General features: G+C 48.8%; 1 protein-coding gene across 4 annotated transcripts in view; it reads right to left on the bottom strand.

The window, feature by feature from the left end:
- Positions 1-13,700, bottom strand: part of RUNX1 (RUNX family transcription factor 1) — a 202,566-nt gene that overhangs the window by 60,590 nt on the left and 128,276 nt on the right. For all 4 annotated transcript variants that reach the window (XM_071567259.1, XM_071567284.1, XM_071567268.1 and 1 more), the window contains one exon: positions 9,401-9,505. In XM_071567259.1, coding sequence (XP_071423360.1) covers positions 9,401-9,505 — 105 coding nt within the window. The remainder of the gene's footprint in view (positions 1-9,400; positions 9,506-13,700) is intronic.

Raw genomic sequence — 13,700 nt, 5'->3', positions numbered from 1 at the left:
GGAGCTACACACTTCCCTTGGACTAAAGACCTCTGCTTTGACCAAATCCAGGGACTGCTCTTGTCAGACAATGGTTGAAAAGACCTGGTTTTCCAAATAAATTAGTTTGGATATTTTAATCCATAGGTTCCTAAGCAATCCCCCCTCTGTACTAACACACTCCATTGTGCCTACACAGGCCTGCAGTTCACTGAGAGCTCATAAATTTCATGTGGTTCTGCCCAGGCTTTATTTGAGGTCCTTGAGCCATTTTTTTGCTCTCCTCGTTGGCTTTGCAGCTGCAGGGGGATATAGTAAAGCTACTGTGGAGCATTTGGAAAGCAGGGCCTCTGAGAAGTTTCCAAACTGCACACAAGCAGGTTATTCTTTGGCTTGTTTTCTTTGGCTTGGCCTTTAGCAGCAGAGAGTTGAGTCAAAGAGTATTAACTTTCCAGAGGGAAGTGGTGTGGTCAACCAAAGCCGTTTGCGGCGAAGATCGCGGAGCTCGGCGGGGCAGGGAAGGAGGAGCAGCCCCGAATGCCAGCAGGGCGTGGGCACCAGGGGCAGACCCAACAGACAAACAGAAGCCTCAAGAATGAAAGCAACAGGGTGGCACAAAGCTTTGCTGCAGCTTTATGTGCCGAGGGTTGTGACACAGCCTGGCTATTCTGGCTGGTCAGCCTCGAGGAGATGGGCTGGGGCTTGATGGGCTCAAGTGACAGACTCGAAGGGAGGATGAAGGTCAGGCAGCATTAAAATAAAAAGAGAACGTATCAATCTTTGTTTATGGCTCGTTAAATTCTTTCTCCTGTCTCATTCCCCTGTACTCTGTGTTGGGGAGGCCACACCTTGAGTGTTGTGTTCAGTTCTGGGCCCCTCAGTTCAGGAAAGATCTTGAGGGGCTGGAGTGGGGTCAGAGAAGAGCAACGAGGCTGGAGAAGGGACTGGATGTGGCGCTGAGTGTCCTCTGAAACACCTCCAGGGACAGAGAATCCACCATGTCTTGATCCAACCCCACTGTGATCACCAGCCCAGGGCACAGAGTGCCCTGGGCTGGTGATCACAGTGAGGTTGGATCAAGGGTTGATGATCTCAGAGGTCTCTTCCAACCCAACTGAGAAGAGAAGAGCAACGAGGCTGGAGAAGGGACTGGAGCACAAGTGCTGTGGGGAGAGGCTGAGGGAGCTGGGGGTGTTTAGCCTGGAGAAGAGGAGGCTCAGAGGTGACCTCAGCACTGTCTGGAACTGCCTGAAGGGAAGTTCTGGCCAGGTGGGGGTTGGTCTCTTCTCCCAGGCACTCAGCAATAGGACAAGGGGGCACGATGGGCTCAAGCTCTGCCAGGGGAAATTGAAGTTGGAGAGCAGAAAGAAATTCTTTGCAGAGAGAGTGCTCAGGGATTGGAATGGGCTGCCCAGAGAGGGGGTGGATTCCCCATCCCTGGAGGTTTTTCAGCTGAGCTTGGCCGTGGCACTGAGTGCCATGATCTGGTAAAGGGACTGGAGTTGGACCAAGGGTTGGACTTGATGATCTCAGAGGTCTTTTCCAACCCAATCCATTCTATGATTCTAAATCATTTCTATAGGACTGGGCCAGTCTTAACATCCTTCCTGACTGACATAGGAGTAGCTTTCTGTGAGGAAGGAGCTTGTCCTGTCAACACTTCTGTGTGTCTTTAAAACAGCAGCCAAAGAACTCAGCAGGCAAATATATATGAGCTCCCACACTGCCAGAAAAGCAAGGCTGTCACCAGATTTCCTGTCCCTCATTTTTGATGATTTTATTGAAGTAAATTCAATGACAAGCTCCCTGTCTCACATCACCCAACATCCACTGACTCAGCAGATAAATGCCAGGGGAAAGGATCCCACTCCGTCTTTTCCATATGGAAAAGGAGTGTCTGCACCAGAAAACCTCAAGGATGGGAATACTGAAATACTGAATACTGAAATACTGAATACTGAAATACTGAAAACCTCCTGGTTCTGCCTATTGAGTAGAACCAAAAGGATTCCCACCATCACTGCCCTGCCAGGGAGTGCCAGGCATTGAGATTACACAATTCTTTGCACTGCCAACCAAAAAGGCCTTGCAGTACCTAAAGGGGCTCCAAGAGAGTTGAGAGGGACTTCCACAAGGTCATGGAGCAACAGGACAAGTGGGAATGGCCTTAAGCTGAAGGAGGGCAGGGTTAGATGGGATATTGGAAGGAAATTTTTGGCTGTGAGGGTGGGCAGGCCCTGGCACAGGTTGCCCAGAGAAGGTGTGGCTGCCCCATCCCTGGAAGTCTTTCTGCTCCATCCAGCTTGGCCTTTAACACTTCCAGGGATGGGGAAATCCACAACTGGAGTAATTCCAGCTGGAAGTTCATGCAGAGTGAAACGAGCCGATTTCCCCCTCACTCTTCACTCTCCTTCAGAAAACACAACTCCCAAAGGCAGCAATTTCTCTCTGCTCTCACCCTTTGTGTACTTTGGGTGTGAGAAATGGGCTGGTGGCACGCACAGCTCTCCCAGTGAGGGAAGGAGACATGGCCAACCACAGGACAAATGTCTTAGGCTGCTGTTCCTTTGCTTTTCTGGGGGCTGAAAGGACAGTGCTGCCTGTTCAGGAACAGCTTTGCAGGCAAGTCCTTGCAATAACAGACTCCTTTATTTTGAGGAAATGGATTTAATTTCTCCTTTTCCACCCTTTGATGGACACACACACACTCAGAGAAAGGAAACCAACAGCAATCCCCATCTTATCTGTGCCCATTTGGAGCCAGTGACACATCAGATCACACTGTGGATTTGAGGTAGTGGTCACAGAATCACAGAATCATCAGGGTTGGAAGAGACCTTCAAGATCATCCAGTTTCACCATGACCAGCACCACCAGGATCACCCCAGGGGCCACATCAAGACACCTCTGGGACACTTCCAGACACAGTGACTGTACCACCTCCCTGGGACACTCATTCCAAAGACCATTTTGTCAGGGAGAAAACATTTTCTCATCTCTGCTCTGCCCCTGCCCTGGTGCAGTTTGAGGCCATCTCCTCTCCACCTTTCCCCTGGGCCATGGCAGAAGAGCCTGACCCCCCTCACTGCCCCCTCCTGTCAGGAGTTGTGGAGACCAAAGAGGTCCCTTCTGAGCCTCCTCTTCTCCAGACAAACCCCTCAGCTGCTCCTCACAGGACATGTTCTCCAGACCCTTCCCCAGCATCACGGCCCTTCTCTGGACACAGAATGTTTTGTAACACCCGTGATGTGTTGGAACCCCCCAACCAAATGTGCTTGCCCATAACCCTTCCACAAACCAAAAAGGAACATCCCCAGAGTGCCCCCATCATCTGAGCACCCACACCAGTGTCACAAATACAGACCCAGATCCAGCAGTGCACAACCAGCAGCTTTCCTTGCAGCCCATCCTTTTTTTTTGTCTGCACAAAGGCTATTTAGGTTGGGAGCTCTTGGAGGCAACAACCTTAGCCAAGATTTTTGTTAAAGCAATTACCAAAGTTGGGTTGTGATACTGAGAGGGTGGTAATGCCAGAAGAGGAAGGAAAAGCCTCAGCTGCTTTTCTGCTAGATGGACAATCAACTGTAAGCAGCACCTTTTCCCTTACATGTTTTCATAGTCACAGAATGACAGAATCCTAGAATGGATTGGGTTGGAAAAGCCCTCCGAGATCATCAAGTCCAACCCTTGGTCCAACTCCAGTCCCTTTACCAGATCATGGCACTCAGTGCCACGGCCAAGCTCAGCTGAAAAACCTCCAGGGATGGGGAATCCACCCCCTCTCTGGGCAGCCCATTCCAATCCCTGAGCACTCTCTCTGCAAAGAATTTTTTTCTGCTCTCCAGCTTCAATTTCCCCTGGCAGAGCTTGAGCCCATCGTGCCCCCTTGTCCTATTGCTGACTGCCTGGGAGAAGAGACCTTAAAGAGCATCTCATTCCACTCCCCTGCCATGGGCAGGGACACCTCCCACCAGCCCAGGCTGCTCCAAGCCCTGTCCAGCCTGGCCTTGGACACTCCCAGGGATGGGGCAGCCACAGTTGCTCTGCCCAACCTGTGCCAGGGCCTGCCCACCCTCACAGGGAAGGATTTCCTCCTAATACCCAATAATATACATGTTTATGGTGGGACTCCTCCAATGACATTGTGGTTCACTCTGTTTTGGTTTCTAAGCTGTTGGTACATGTCAGTCTCAGTTTCCAACACATGGAGGCACTTGAAGCAGAAAGCAAGAAGTGAAGGCATTTACTGTTACTTCATCCAACTGGAATGAAAAGCTTTTTGGAGAACACTTTGGCTTTTAGTATAATTATATTAGGAAGAGGCTCTTCCCCCAGAGGGTGGTGGGCACTGCCCAGGCTCCCCAGGGCAGTGGGCACGGCCCCGAGGCTGCCAGAGCTGCAGGAGTCTTTGGATGATCCTCTTAGGGCCAGGGGGGGATTGTTGGGGTGTCCTGGGCAGGGTCAGGGGTTCCATCAGCAGATCTGGTGCATTTAAACACCACCAGCCCTTGGGAACTCCCTGAAAAAACCCCTCAGATCAGGCAAGAAGGTGACTGGAGATTCCCTTCAGATAACCCACAGGCCATGGGCTGTCCCTGACCTCACTGCTGGGACAGCATCACCTCAGATCTGGGTCTGGGGGTGTCCTTAACTCTGGTTGACCTGCCCTGTGTCCCTCCCCAGATGGCTTTGCCAAGAGGCAAAAGGCAGATTTCATTCCTAAAAAGGCCCTTCTTGTCCAGCTTTTTGAGCTCCTTCTCGAATCCTGCTCAGCAATCTATTCTGTCTCTCTCCTCCTCAGCATCCTGCCCTTTGATATGAGGATGGCCAAAAAAATATTTGGGAAAACTACATATCCCACAGGGGATAATCCCATTTAATGCCCAGCTTAACCTTGGACTGGGGCTAAATCAGTGCAGCCTTTTCCTTTTGCATCACTTTGGGCCACCTGGTGCATTAGTGAATGTTTCAGAGCTATGTAGGTTAAAACAATTCAATGAGGAAAAGAGAAAGAAGCAGTCAAAAGAAGAAAAACCTAATTTTTCAGCAGACATACACAGTAGGTCAAATGGCCTAAGGGAAATATTTAATTTAAGAGTCATACTATTTCTACCAAGTTTCCTAACCAAAAGTATTTTCATCAGGAGCACTACTCTTGATCTGGTTACTGCTAATGATTTTCCCCATGGACTTAGCTCATAAAAACATAAATTGCTTTATGAATCATAGAATCACAGAAGTTGGAGAAGAAAATGATGGCTTAGGTCATCCTGCCCTTCTCCCTGACAGTGCAGTCGGGTTCCTTTTCATAAAAAAACATTTGGAAAATAAGCATTTATTCAGAAGAGGAGAATAAAAATGCTAAGTTCCAAAGAGATTTTAAAAAATACACAATGAAAGCAGGGGAGGAGGAGCCAGATTCTGAAGTACCTTGGCTCTCCTGATGAGCCCTGACAATTGGATGAGAAGTATTGTCTGGCAGAACTTCAGTGGCAGAAAAAGGACAATGGGGCAGTCACACACATGGGAATTTATCACAATTGGAAATGCAAATTTGCATATGCAAATATGGGCAAAGGCCTGGCCAGCACAGCCACCTCACCATATGTATGATGGAAGAACTTGATGTCTGCAGGACTTTGGGCAGAGTGAAGGTGGCAACTGTTATTGTCACCTGTTGTGTCATCTCCACACATCCCAGTGAGCCCAAAAGCCACAGAATTCCAGAATCATCAAGGCTGGAGAGACCTTCAGGATCATCCAGTCCCGCCATCACCAGCACCACCAGGATCACCCCCAATCCATGTTCCCAGGGGCCACATCCAGATGTGTCCTGAACACTTCCAGACACAGTGACTCCACCACCTCCTTGGGACACTTATCCCAAGGCCTGACCCTTCTGGCAGGGGAAAATTGTTCCTTATATCTGATCTGAACCTGCTCTGGCCTGTTCCCTTCCATCCTTTCTCCCAGAGAAGGCACTCACTGGAATCCAGACTGTCTGAGAGCCACCACAAACACAAAGGGAATAAATAAAAACCCAGCTGGAGCTGGATTTGGACTTCAGCATGTTTTTTTTTCTAGATCTCTGTATCTAATTTTGTTCCCATTATTTCCACAGGTCTCTTGTGAATCAGGACATCTTAAAAAATACCTCCTGGTCTTTCTGGAATTCCTTCAGCTCCACTGAGTGACTCAGGGCTTTGTGGGCATCCCCAAATATCCACTGCTGGAACTGCAAACACTCTAATCCAGCAGTTTGGTTTGGATTCTGGGCTCAAAACAAGAAGACCAAGACAATGATCTCCAATCCCCTTCAGTACCCAGCATGGTTTGATGCATCTCACCACAACAAGATGCTGTGTCTGTGGGTCAGGCCAACCCACATCTACACAAACACAGAGACAGAAAAGACACAGGACTGGTCACAGCTGAAACCCTCAGGGAGAAGTCAAACTCAAAGACTTTGAAGCCCACTTGAAAAAGGAAGGAAGAACAATATAACAATCTGACAGACTGGGGGTGTTCATGTGGAGAAGAGAAGGCTCCAGGGAGACCTGAGAGCCCCTTCCAGTGCCTGAAGGGGGTTGTAAAAAGGAGAGAGACTGACTTGTATGCAGGCACAGAGTGACAGGACAAGGAGCAATGGTTTTAAACTGACAGAGGGCAGGGTTAGATTAGAGATTAGGAGGAAAGTCTTTTCTCAGAGGGTGGTGAAGCCCTGGCACAAAGATTCATCAGCTGATTTTCTAAGACAAATCCATGGGTTGGGTTTGGGGGAAAGGGAGAGACAATGACATCCACCTCTGCAGAAAGGTCCAGAAGCAGATGGCATAAAAAATACATTTTTGGAGCTGGGGATGCTGACTCTGTGACTAAACACAGGTGGGGTCAGGGAATGTCCTCACAGACTCACTGCAGTCAGTACCTTTGGAAAGGCTGGCACAGCTGGAATTGGCCAGCCTGGAGAGGAGAAGCTTTGGGGGGACCTCAGGGTGGCCTTCCAGGAGCTGAAGGAGCCACAGGAAAGATGGAGAGAGACCATTCCCAAGGGATGGAGGGACAGGACAAGGGGAATGGCTTCAAACTGACAGTAGGGTTAGATGGGATATTGGGCAGGAATTGCTGGCTGGGAGGGTGGGCAGGCCCTGGCACAGGGTGGGCAGAGCAGCTGTGGCTGCCCCATCCCTGGGAGTGTCCCAGGCCAGGTTGGACAGGGCTTGGAGCAGCCTGGGCTGATGGGAGGTGTCCCTGCCCATGGCAGAGGTGGCACTGGGTGATCCTTAAAATCCCTTCCAACCCAAACCTTCTGTGATTCTCTGATCCCATAATCCCTCCTGTGCTGTGTCATGAGTGACTTTGCAATAAAAAGCTGTGCATCCCTCCAGGGGGTTCCTGCTGGGGGAGGCTCTGACCCTTCTTAATGACATGCAGAAAACCTCCTCCCCTCTGCAGCTGATTTGTTTACAACCACCTAAATTAATTCCAAGGAAGCTTTTGCATACATTTGAGTGGGGAAGATATGTGTGTTCCTCCTGAATGGATCATATCTCCACTTCCTTTTTAAAATGTAGACCCTAATTAAATATTAACTATTATACCAACTGAAGAATTGATTTAAAACAGAAGCCATACTTGCAGGATGATTTTGTTTCTTACCCTTCCAGCAGATGTATATTCAAACAGATAAAGTTTATTTGGTGTCTTTGCATATGCAAATCTGCAACTTGCATAGACAAACATCTTTTTTATGTGCACAGCTGCCTGGTTCACTGGGGATATTTTTCAGGGACAATTCAACCACAGCTTTTAAAAAAAAACCAAAACTAAACAACAAACCCAACTAAATAAGAAGCCTTACCCTGATGGCAGTGTTTGTTTTAAAGTCTGTCCTCGAGTTTAAAAAATACAGGTCAGTTTTTAACACTGAACACACACAGCATCATGATGCAACTCAGGCTTGAGAAAAAACCAGGAGATTTCTAAGCTGTTTCAGTTGAAGTTTCAACGAAAGTGGAAGTTTCTTTTCTAGTCAAGCAGCCCTGAGCTGTGAGTCTCATTCTCTAGTGGGTGTTTGAGTCCTGCTGTTTTGTTCCTCTGGGACAATCCCACTTAAGAACCAGCCAGAGCTTCTGCCAGGGGTGTGGGATGAGGGCAAGAAACAAACCACAAACCTCAATTTACATTCTGATAAAAATATGGAAATGCCCCACTTGGGTTTGTCTGAGGCCAACAAATGCCTCTGGTAACAGGCACAAGCTCTGGGGTCCCATCACAGGAAGGACCTGGAGCTGCTGGAGAGGCCAGAGGAGGCCCCAGGATGGGCAGAGGATGGAGCAGCTCTGCTGGGAGCAAAGGCTGGCACAGCTGGCATTGGCCAGCCTGGAGAGGAGAAGCTTTGGGGGGACCTCAGGGTGGCCTTCCAGGAGCTGAAGGAGCCCCAAGAAAGAGGGAGAGAGACCATTCCCAAGGGCTGGAGGGACAGGACAAGGGGAATGGCTTCAAACTGACAGAGAGTGGGGTTAAGATTAGATGTTAGGAAGAAATTCCTCCCTGTGAAGGATTGTGAGGCCCTGGCACAGGTTGGGCAGAGCAGCTGTGGCTGCCCCATCCCTGGGAGTGTCCCAGGCCAGGTTGGACAGGGCTTGGAGCAGCCTGGGCTGGTGGGAGGTGTCCCTGCCCATGGCAGAGGTTTGGAACTGGATGATCTCTAATGTCCCTTCCATCCCAAACCATTCTGTGACTCAATGACCTCTCCCTGCCCATCTGCCCCACCCTCCCTTCACTGCTCCCCACAGACAGCACAACCTGCTCTCACCACCTGAACAAAACAACCAGCCATGGGAAAGGCACAGGTGCTCCCTGGGGACATCAAACCCTTCATCTCCTCCCTGCCCTTCACTCTTTTCAAAAACGGAAGGAAGAAAAGAGGGAAGATTTCCTGGCTGTGCCAGTGAGTTGCCCTAAGCTGGGGCACAGTGTGAGGCACAGGGAGCTCCACGAGGCCAAACCCTCCTCAGGCATTTATTTATCTTTGCAGGGTGGCTGAGCTTGAAGACTTGGATCAATGACATATTGGTTTCCAATGCTTTCAAATCCTCTTTAACTACTGAAAGGCAAGCCTAGCAAGAAATGATGTGTCAGGATTCCTCTGCCCACCTTTTACCAGCATCCTTTCTGTCAGCTCTTGGCTGGGATCCAAGGGAGCCCTTGGTAGGTACTTTAGAAATGCAAGTCATGTCCTGGATCAGCTGCTGGACACTCATGAAAAATAAAACTTCTGGAAGGCATCAATAAAGCCATTTGTAGCTCCAGATATTCCCCCCTGCTCCACATGCATTGGATAATGCTGGATTTTGTGAACCCCTACACTAAACCATGAGTTTATCCCTCTGCAAATGCTGGTCCTGAGCTCACTTACTTCTGGGTTCTCGAGGTCCATCCACTGTTATCTTGATGGCTCTGTGGTATGTGGCCACCTGGGGGGGGTTTGTGAAGACTGTGATTGTCAAGGTGAAGCTTTTCCCTGCAACAGGAAGAAAAAAAAAAAAAAAAAGAGGTTACTGAGCATTAGTTGAGAAAGGAAAACTCATTTCTGGTAGCACTCAAACACCCCAAATGGCACTGCAACATTTCAGCTGAAGATAAAGCTGTGCCAGAGAATGGGGTTGGATTCATGAATCCCAGGGCTGGATTCACTCCCTCTGTGGCAACTGCTCAAAGCTTTCAGGGAAAAAAATTAATTTCTATTTAAATGATCTACGCTCTGTTTGTATATAAAAAAGGAGGTTCCCTCTAATAGTTGGAGCTTATCTGATATGCAGGACTGCTGGGACGTTATCTGTGCTTTCTAAAGGGTGGTAGTTCAGAGAAACTGGGGCTGACTCTTCCAAAACAGCCACGGGAATCTGATCACCAGCACTCGTTAAAATTAAAGAGAGTTGGGGGCTCACATCGTAAAATCCCACACTTTGTGGTTGAGGCTACCAGGAGATCAAGTCCATATTGTGACCTAGAACCCTTTAAGAATCATCTGCTGCTGAAATGGCAAGAAACAAGGGGATGGAAAAGATAAAAATATTCCTACAGGTCGTCCACAGAGAATTAAAACATTTTCTGAAGGCACAGCAGAGCATAATGCTCAGTTTCTCTATTATTCAGCAGGAAAACAGTGCAGGCCTTTTCCAAATTATGTGCATGGCACAGCTCTGTGTTGGGGAAAGTCCTGATGCCCCTGGATTTACTCCTGGCATTTTTGAAGTAACTAAAGTAACATTCTGCATCTCTGCTAAGACCTCACCTGTGCCTGAGCAACAATAAAAACCTTGCCTGTCAGCAGGTTCAGCACAGTTATCTCAGCATCAGAGGGCTCAGATCCTGCCAGGAATCTTTGTTATCAGCAAGAGACATCAGGGGGCATCACCCCCAGTTAGATAACCAGGAGTTGTTGTAAGAAAATTGAGGTTCTCCTCCTTTGGGCTCATCATTTTGCCACTTGGCTCCAGCCCTGCTGAGTGCTGAGTTTCTTCCCTTCCAAACCTTCCCATTTCTATTGTTTGCTTCATTTAGTCATATAAATAAATGTAAATATAAATATAAATGTGAATATAAATGCCTGCCTGTAGCAGCAACCTCATCCCCCCTCCCCATGTGCATCCCCTTGCAATTCAATAGTGCTCCTAATGCAGCTCCTGCTCTGCTGTTAATGGTGTGCCAGGATGGCTCTTGACAATCTTTAAATACCACAAGACATGATAAACCTTTGCAGTTTTATTCATCTTTCCCTGCCAGCACTACAGATCTTTCCAGGAGGCATCACTAATAAATTCTGATAAACTTCCCTCCAAAAAACTTTACCACCCACCACATGAAACTTCACAAATATCAGAGAAGCTCCTGTAGATTTTCCTTTTTTCCAAAATATGGTTTCTCTGTATCATCACACACAACACTCAGATCACTGAGACTGAAGGAGACTTTGAAATTCTCTTTACTAATCTGCAGGATTTCCATCTTTCTCCTAGTTTTGGGTTTTTCTTTGACAACTGCTCATCTGCTAGAACATGCAGTTGATTTATTTCTTTAGAAGACTCTTGAGAAATTTCTGTATATAAAATAAATGCAGGAAACCCTCCAATGCAGGAAACCCCCCAATGCAGGAAACCCCCCAATGCAGGAAACACTCACACCCCCCCAATTTCTGTATAGAAAATAAATGCAGGAATCCCCCCAAACAATAACAGTGAAAGGTACTAAAATCTGGTCACACTGCCAGTCACAGACTAGAATCCCAGACTGTTCTGAGTTGGAAGGGACCCTCAAGAATCATCCAGTCCAACTCTTAAGTCAGTGGCCCACACAGGGGATTGAACCCATGACCTTGGAGTTATTACAACCAAGCTTTAACCAACTGAGCTGATCTCAGTCTGCAAGACCAGAAAAAAGAAGAGGGAGGTGAAGGAACTTTGAGGATTTTCTGCAGAACAGACAATCTCTGGGCCCGTGTGAGGCTGTGACACAAGCTGGCAAAAGCAGGAAGACACTTCACTTATTTCTTGTTGACAGAAGACTATTCATTAACCACATACTGGTTAACCACAGGCCTATAGAACCATAAACCTCCGTGCCACTCACTGCTCTTACCAATAATTCTGGCTGGGGTTTTTTTTCTCCTCTGGTTGTTCTGTTTCATTTACATTGGGCTTTATTAAGTGGTTTTATTCCTTCTGCATTATTCATCCTTTATGGCTCTGGTTGAAAAGGTGCATTTAGATGGGAAGTATTGTCAGGGAAATCTGTGTTTTATGGATATACCTGTTTGGGGATGACAGCAAGGACAACAAAGGTCTCCTCCTTGCTTTTATGTGTTATGGTACAACCATGAAACAGACTTTTATTCTCAACCTACACTTGCATAATACACTTACACACGTGTGTGTGCACCTACAGACTGCCCAAAACTGAGTCAGACAGCCCAGGTGAGGGACTGACCTCTCCAGTGGCTGTAAAAGGGACCAAAGACCACAGGAGGTCACTCAGAAACTCTGACATTGTTTGGATTCCTCCACTAGTCACGACGACAATTTGATGATGTCCTGGCAGTGACAGGAAAGCAGCAGGAGCCAACAGCAAAATCTGAGGCTCCTTGGGTTAAACATTCCCATAAATCCATGGAAAACCAAGCACAAATTAGCCCAGGTGTGTGATCTGTGCCTCAGGAAACTGAAGCCAATCATTGCTGTGTCATCGTGGCAAAGTGGCTGACGGGTGACATCAGTGTCAAGCTGTGCCTTGCTGGGCTCCAAGAATTACTTCAGACACTGTTCCCCTCCTGGCAGTTCCCAACATTAGGCAGGTATTCCTAATATATGGCATCTCCTGAGCACAAGGATTGAATTGTCTGGAGGTGGGACAGGCTGTGCCTTTGGAAACCCTTCCCACAGACATCAAGACCTGCCATGTGTGAGGGCAGAGCACAGGACTCAGTGCTCCCATCAGCTCTTCCCTCACAACCAGGGTAGGAAAAATTGCTTGGTAATGTTTGTTTTTTGCAAGAGCTTTAAGGTCAGAACCTTCCAGAAAAAGTAATGGAAACAGAAGCATTTCTGGCCAGGATAAAACAGTGACTTCTGAAATGTGGACTTCTGTTGGTGGGTTTGGTAGAGACTGAACTATGAAAAGTGCCCTCAAGTGTCACTGTGGATTTGTCAGCTGAAGTCACAGAATCCCAGAATAAGTTATGGAAAGTCCCTCCCAGCCCATGGAGCCCACCCTGTGCCCGATGCCCACCTTGGCAAAGCCCTGCCAGCCCCTGGAGCCCACCCTGTGCCCAATGCCCACCTTGGCACAGCCCTGCCAGCCCCTGGAACCCACCCTGTGCCCAATGCCCACCTTGGCAAAGCCCTGCCAGCCCCTGGAGCCCACCCTGTGCCCGATGCCCACCTTGGCACAGCCCTGACAGCCCCTGGAGCCCACCCTGTGCCCAATGCCCACCTTGGCAAAGCCCTGCCAGCCCCTGGAGCCCACCCTGTGCCCAATGCCCACCTTGGCACAGCCCTGACAGCCCCTGGAGCCCACCCTGTGCCCGATGCCCACCTTGTCCCCCAGCCCAGAGCACTCAGTGCCACGGCCAGTCCTGCCTTGGGCACCTCCAGGGCTGGGCACTCCAGCACCTCAGACAGATTGAACCTCAGATGACTTTACAGGATGGCTCCTGAGATCCCTTGACTATGAAAAGCTGCAAGAGTTTAAGAGGAATCACAAAGCACAATGTTCTACCTGCAGGAGAATGGAAAAATGTGTGATTTGGCCTCTTCTGCCGGGAAACAAGTGACAGGACAAGAGGAAACAGCCTCAAGCTGTGCCAAGGGAGGGTCAGGTTGGACATCAGGAGGGATTATTCCCTGGAAAGGGTGGGCAGGCACTGGCAGGGGCTGCCCAGGGAGGTTTGGAGTGCCCAGCCCTGGAGGTGCCCAAGGCAAGACTGGCTGTGGCACTGAGTGATCTGGGCTGGGGGACAAGGTGGGCATCGGGCACAGGGTGGGCTCCAGGGGCTGGTAGGGCTTTGCCAACATAAATAATTCTGTCAGGACCTGCTCACCAATACTATTCCTGGACCACCAGAAGGTGAATATCAACCTGATCTGGTAAATGAGCAGCCTGGTCTACTGAAAGGTGTCCCTGCCCATGGCAAGGGATGGAACAAGAGGAGTATTAAGGCC

The sequence above is a fragment of the Pithys albifrons genome, chromosome 1, assembly GCF_047495875.1.
Source record: "Pithys albifrons albifrons isolate INPA30051 chromosome 1, PitAlb_v1, whole genome shotgun sequence".
NCBI lineage: Eukaryota > Metazoa > Chordata > Aves > Passeriformes > Thamnophilidae > Pithys > Pithys albifrons.
This window is presented reverse-complemented; position numbering and strand designations above follow the sequence as displayed.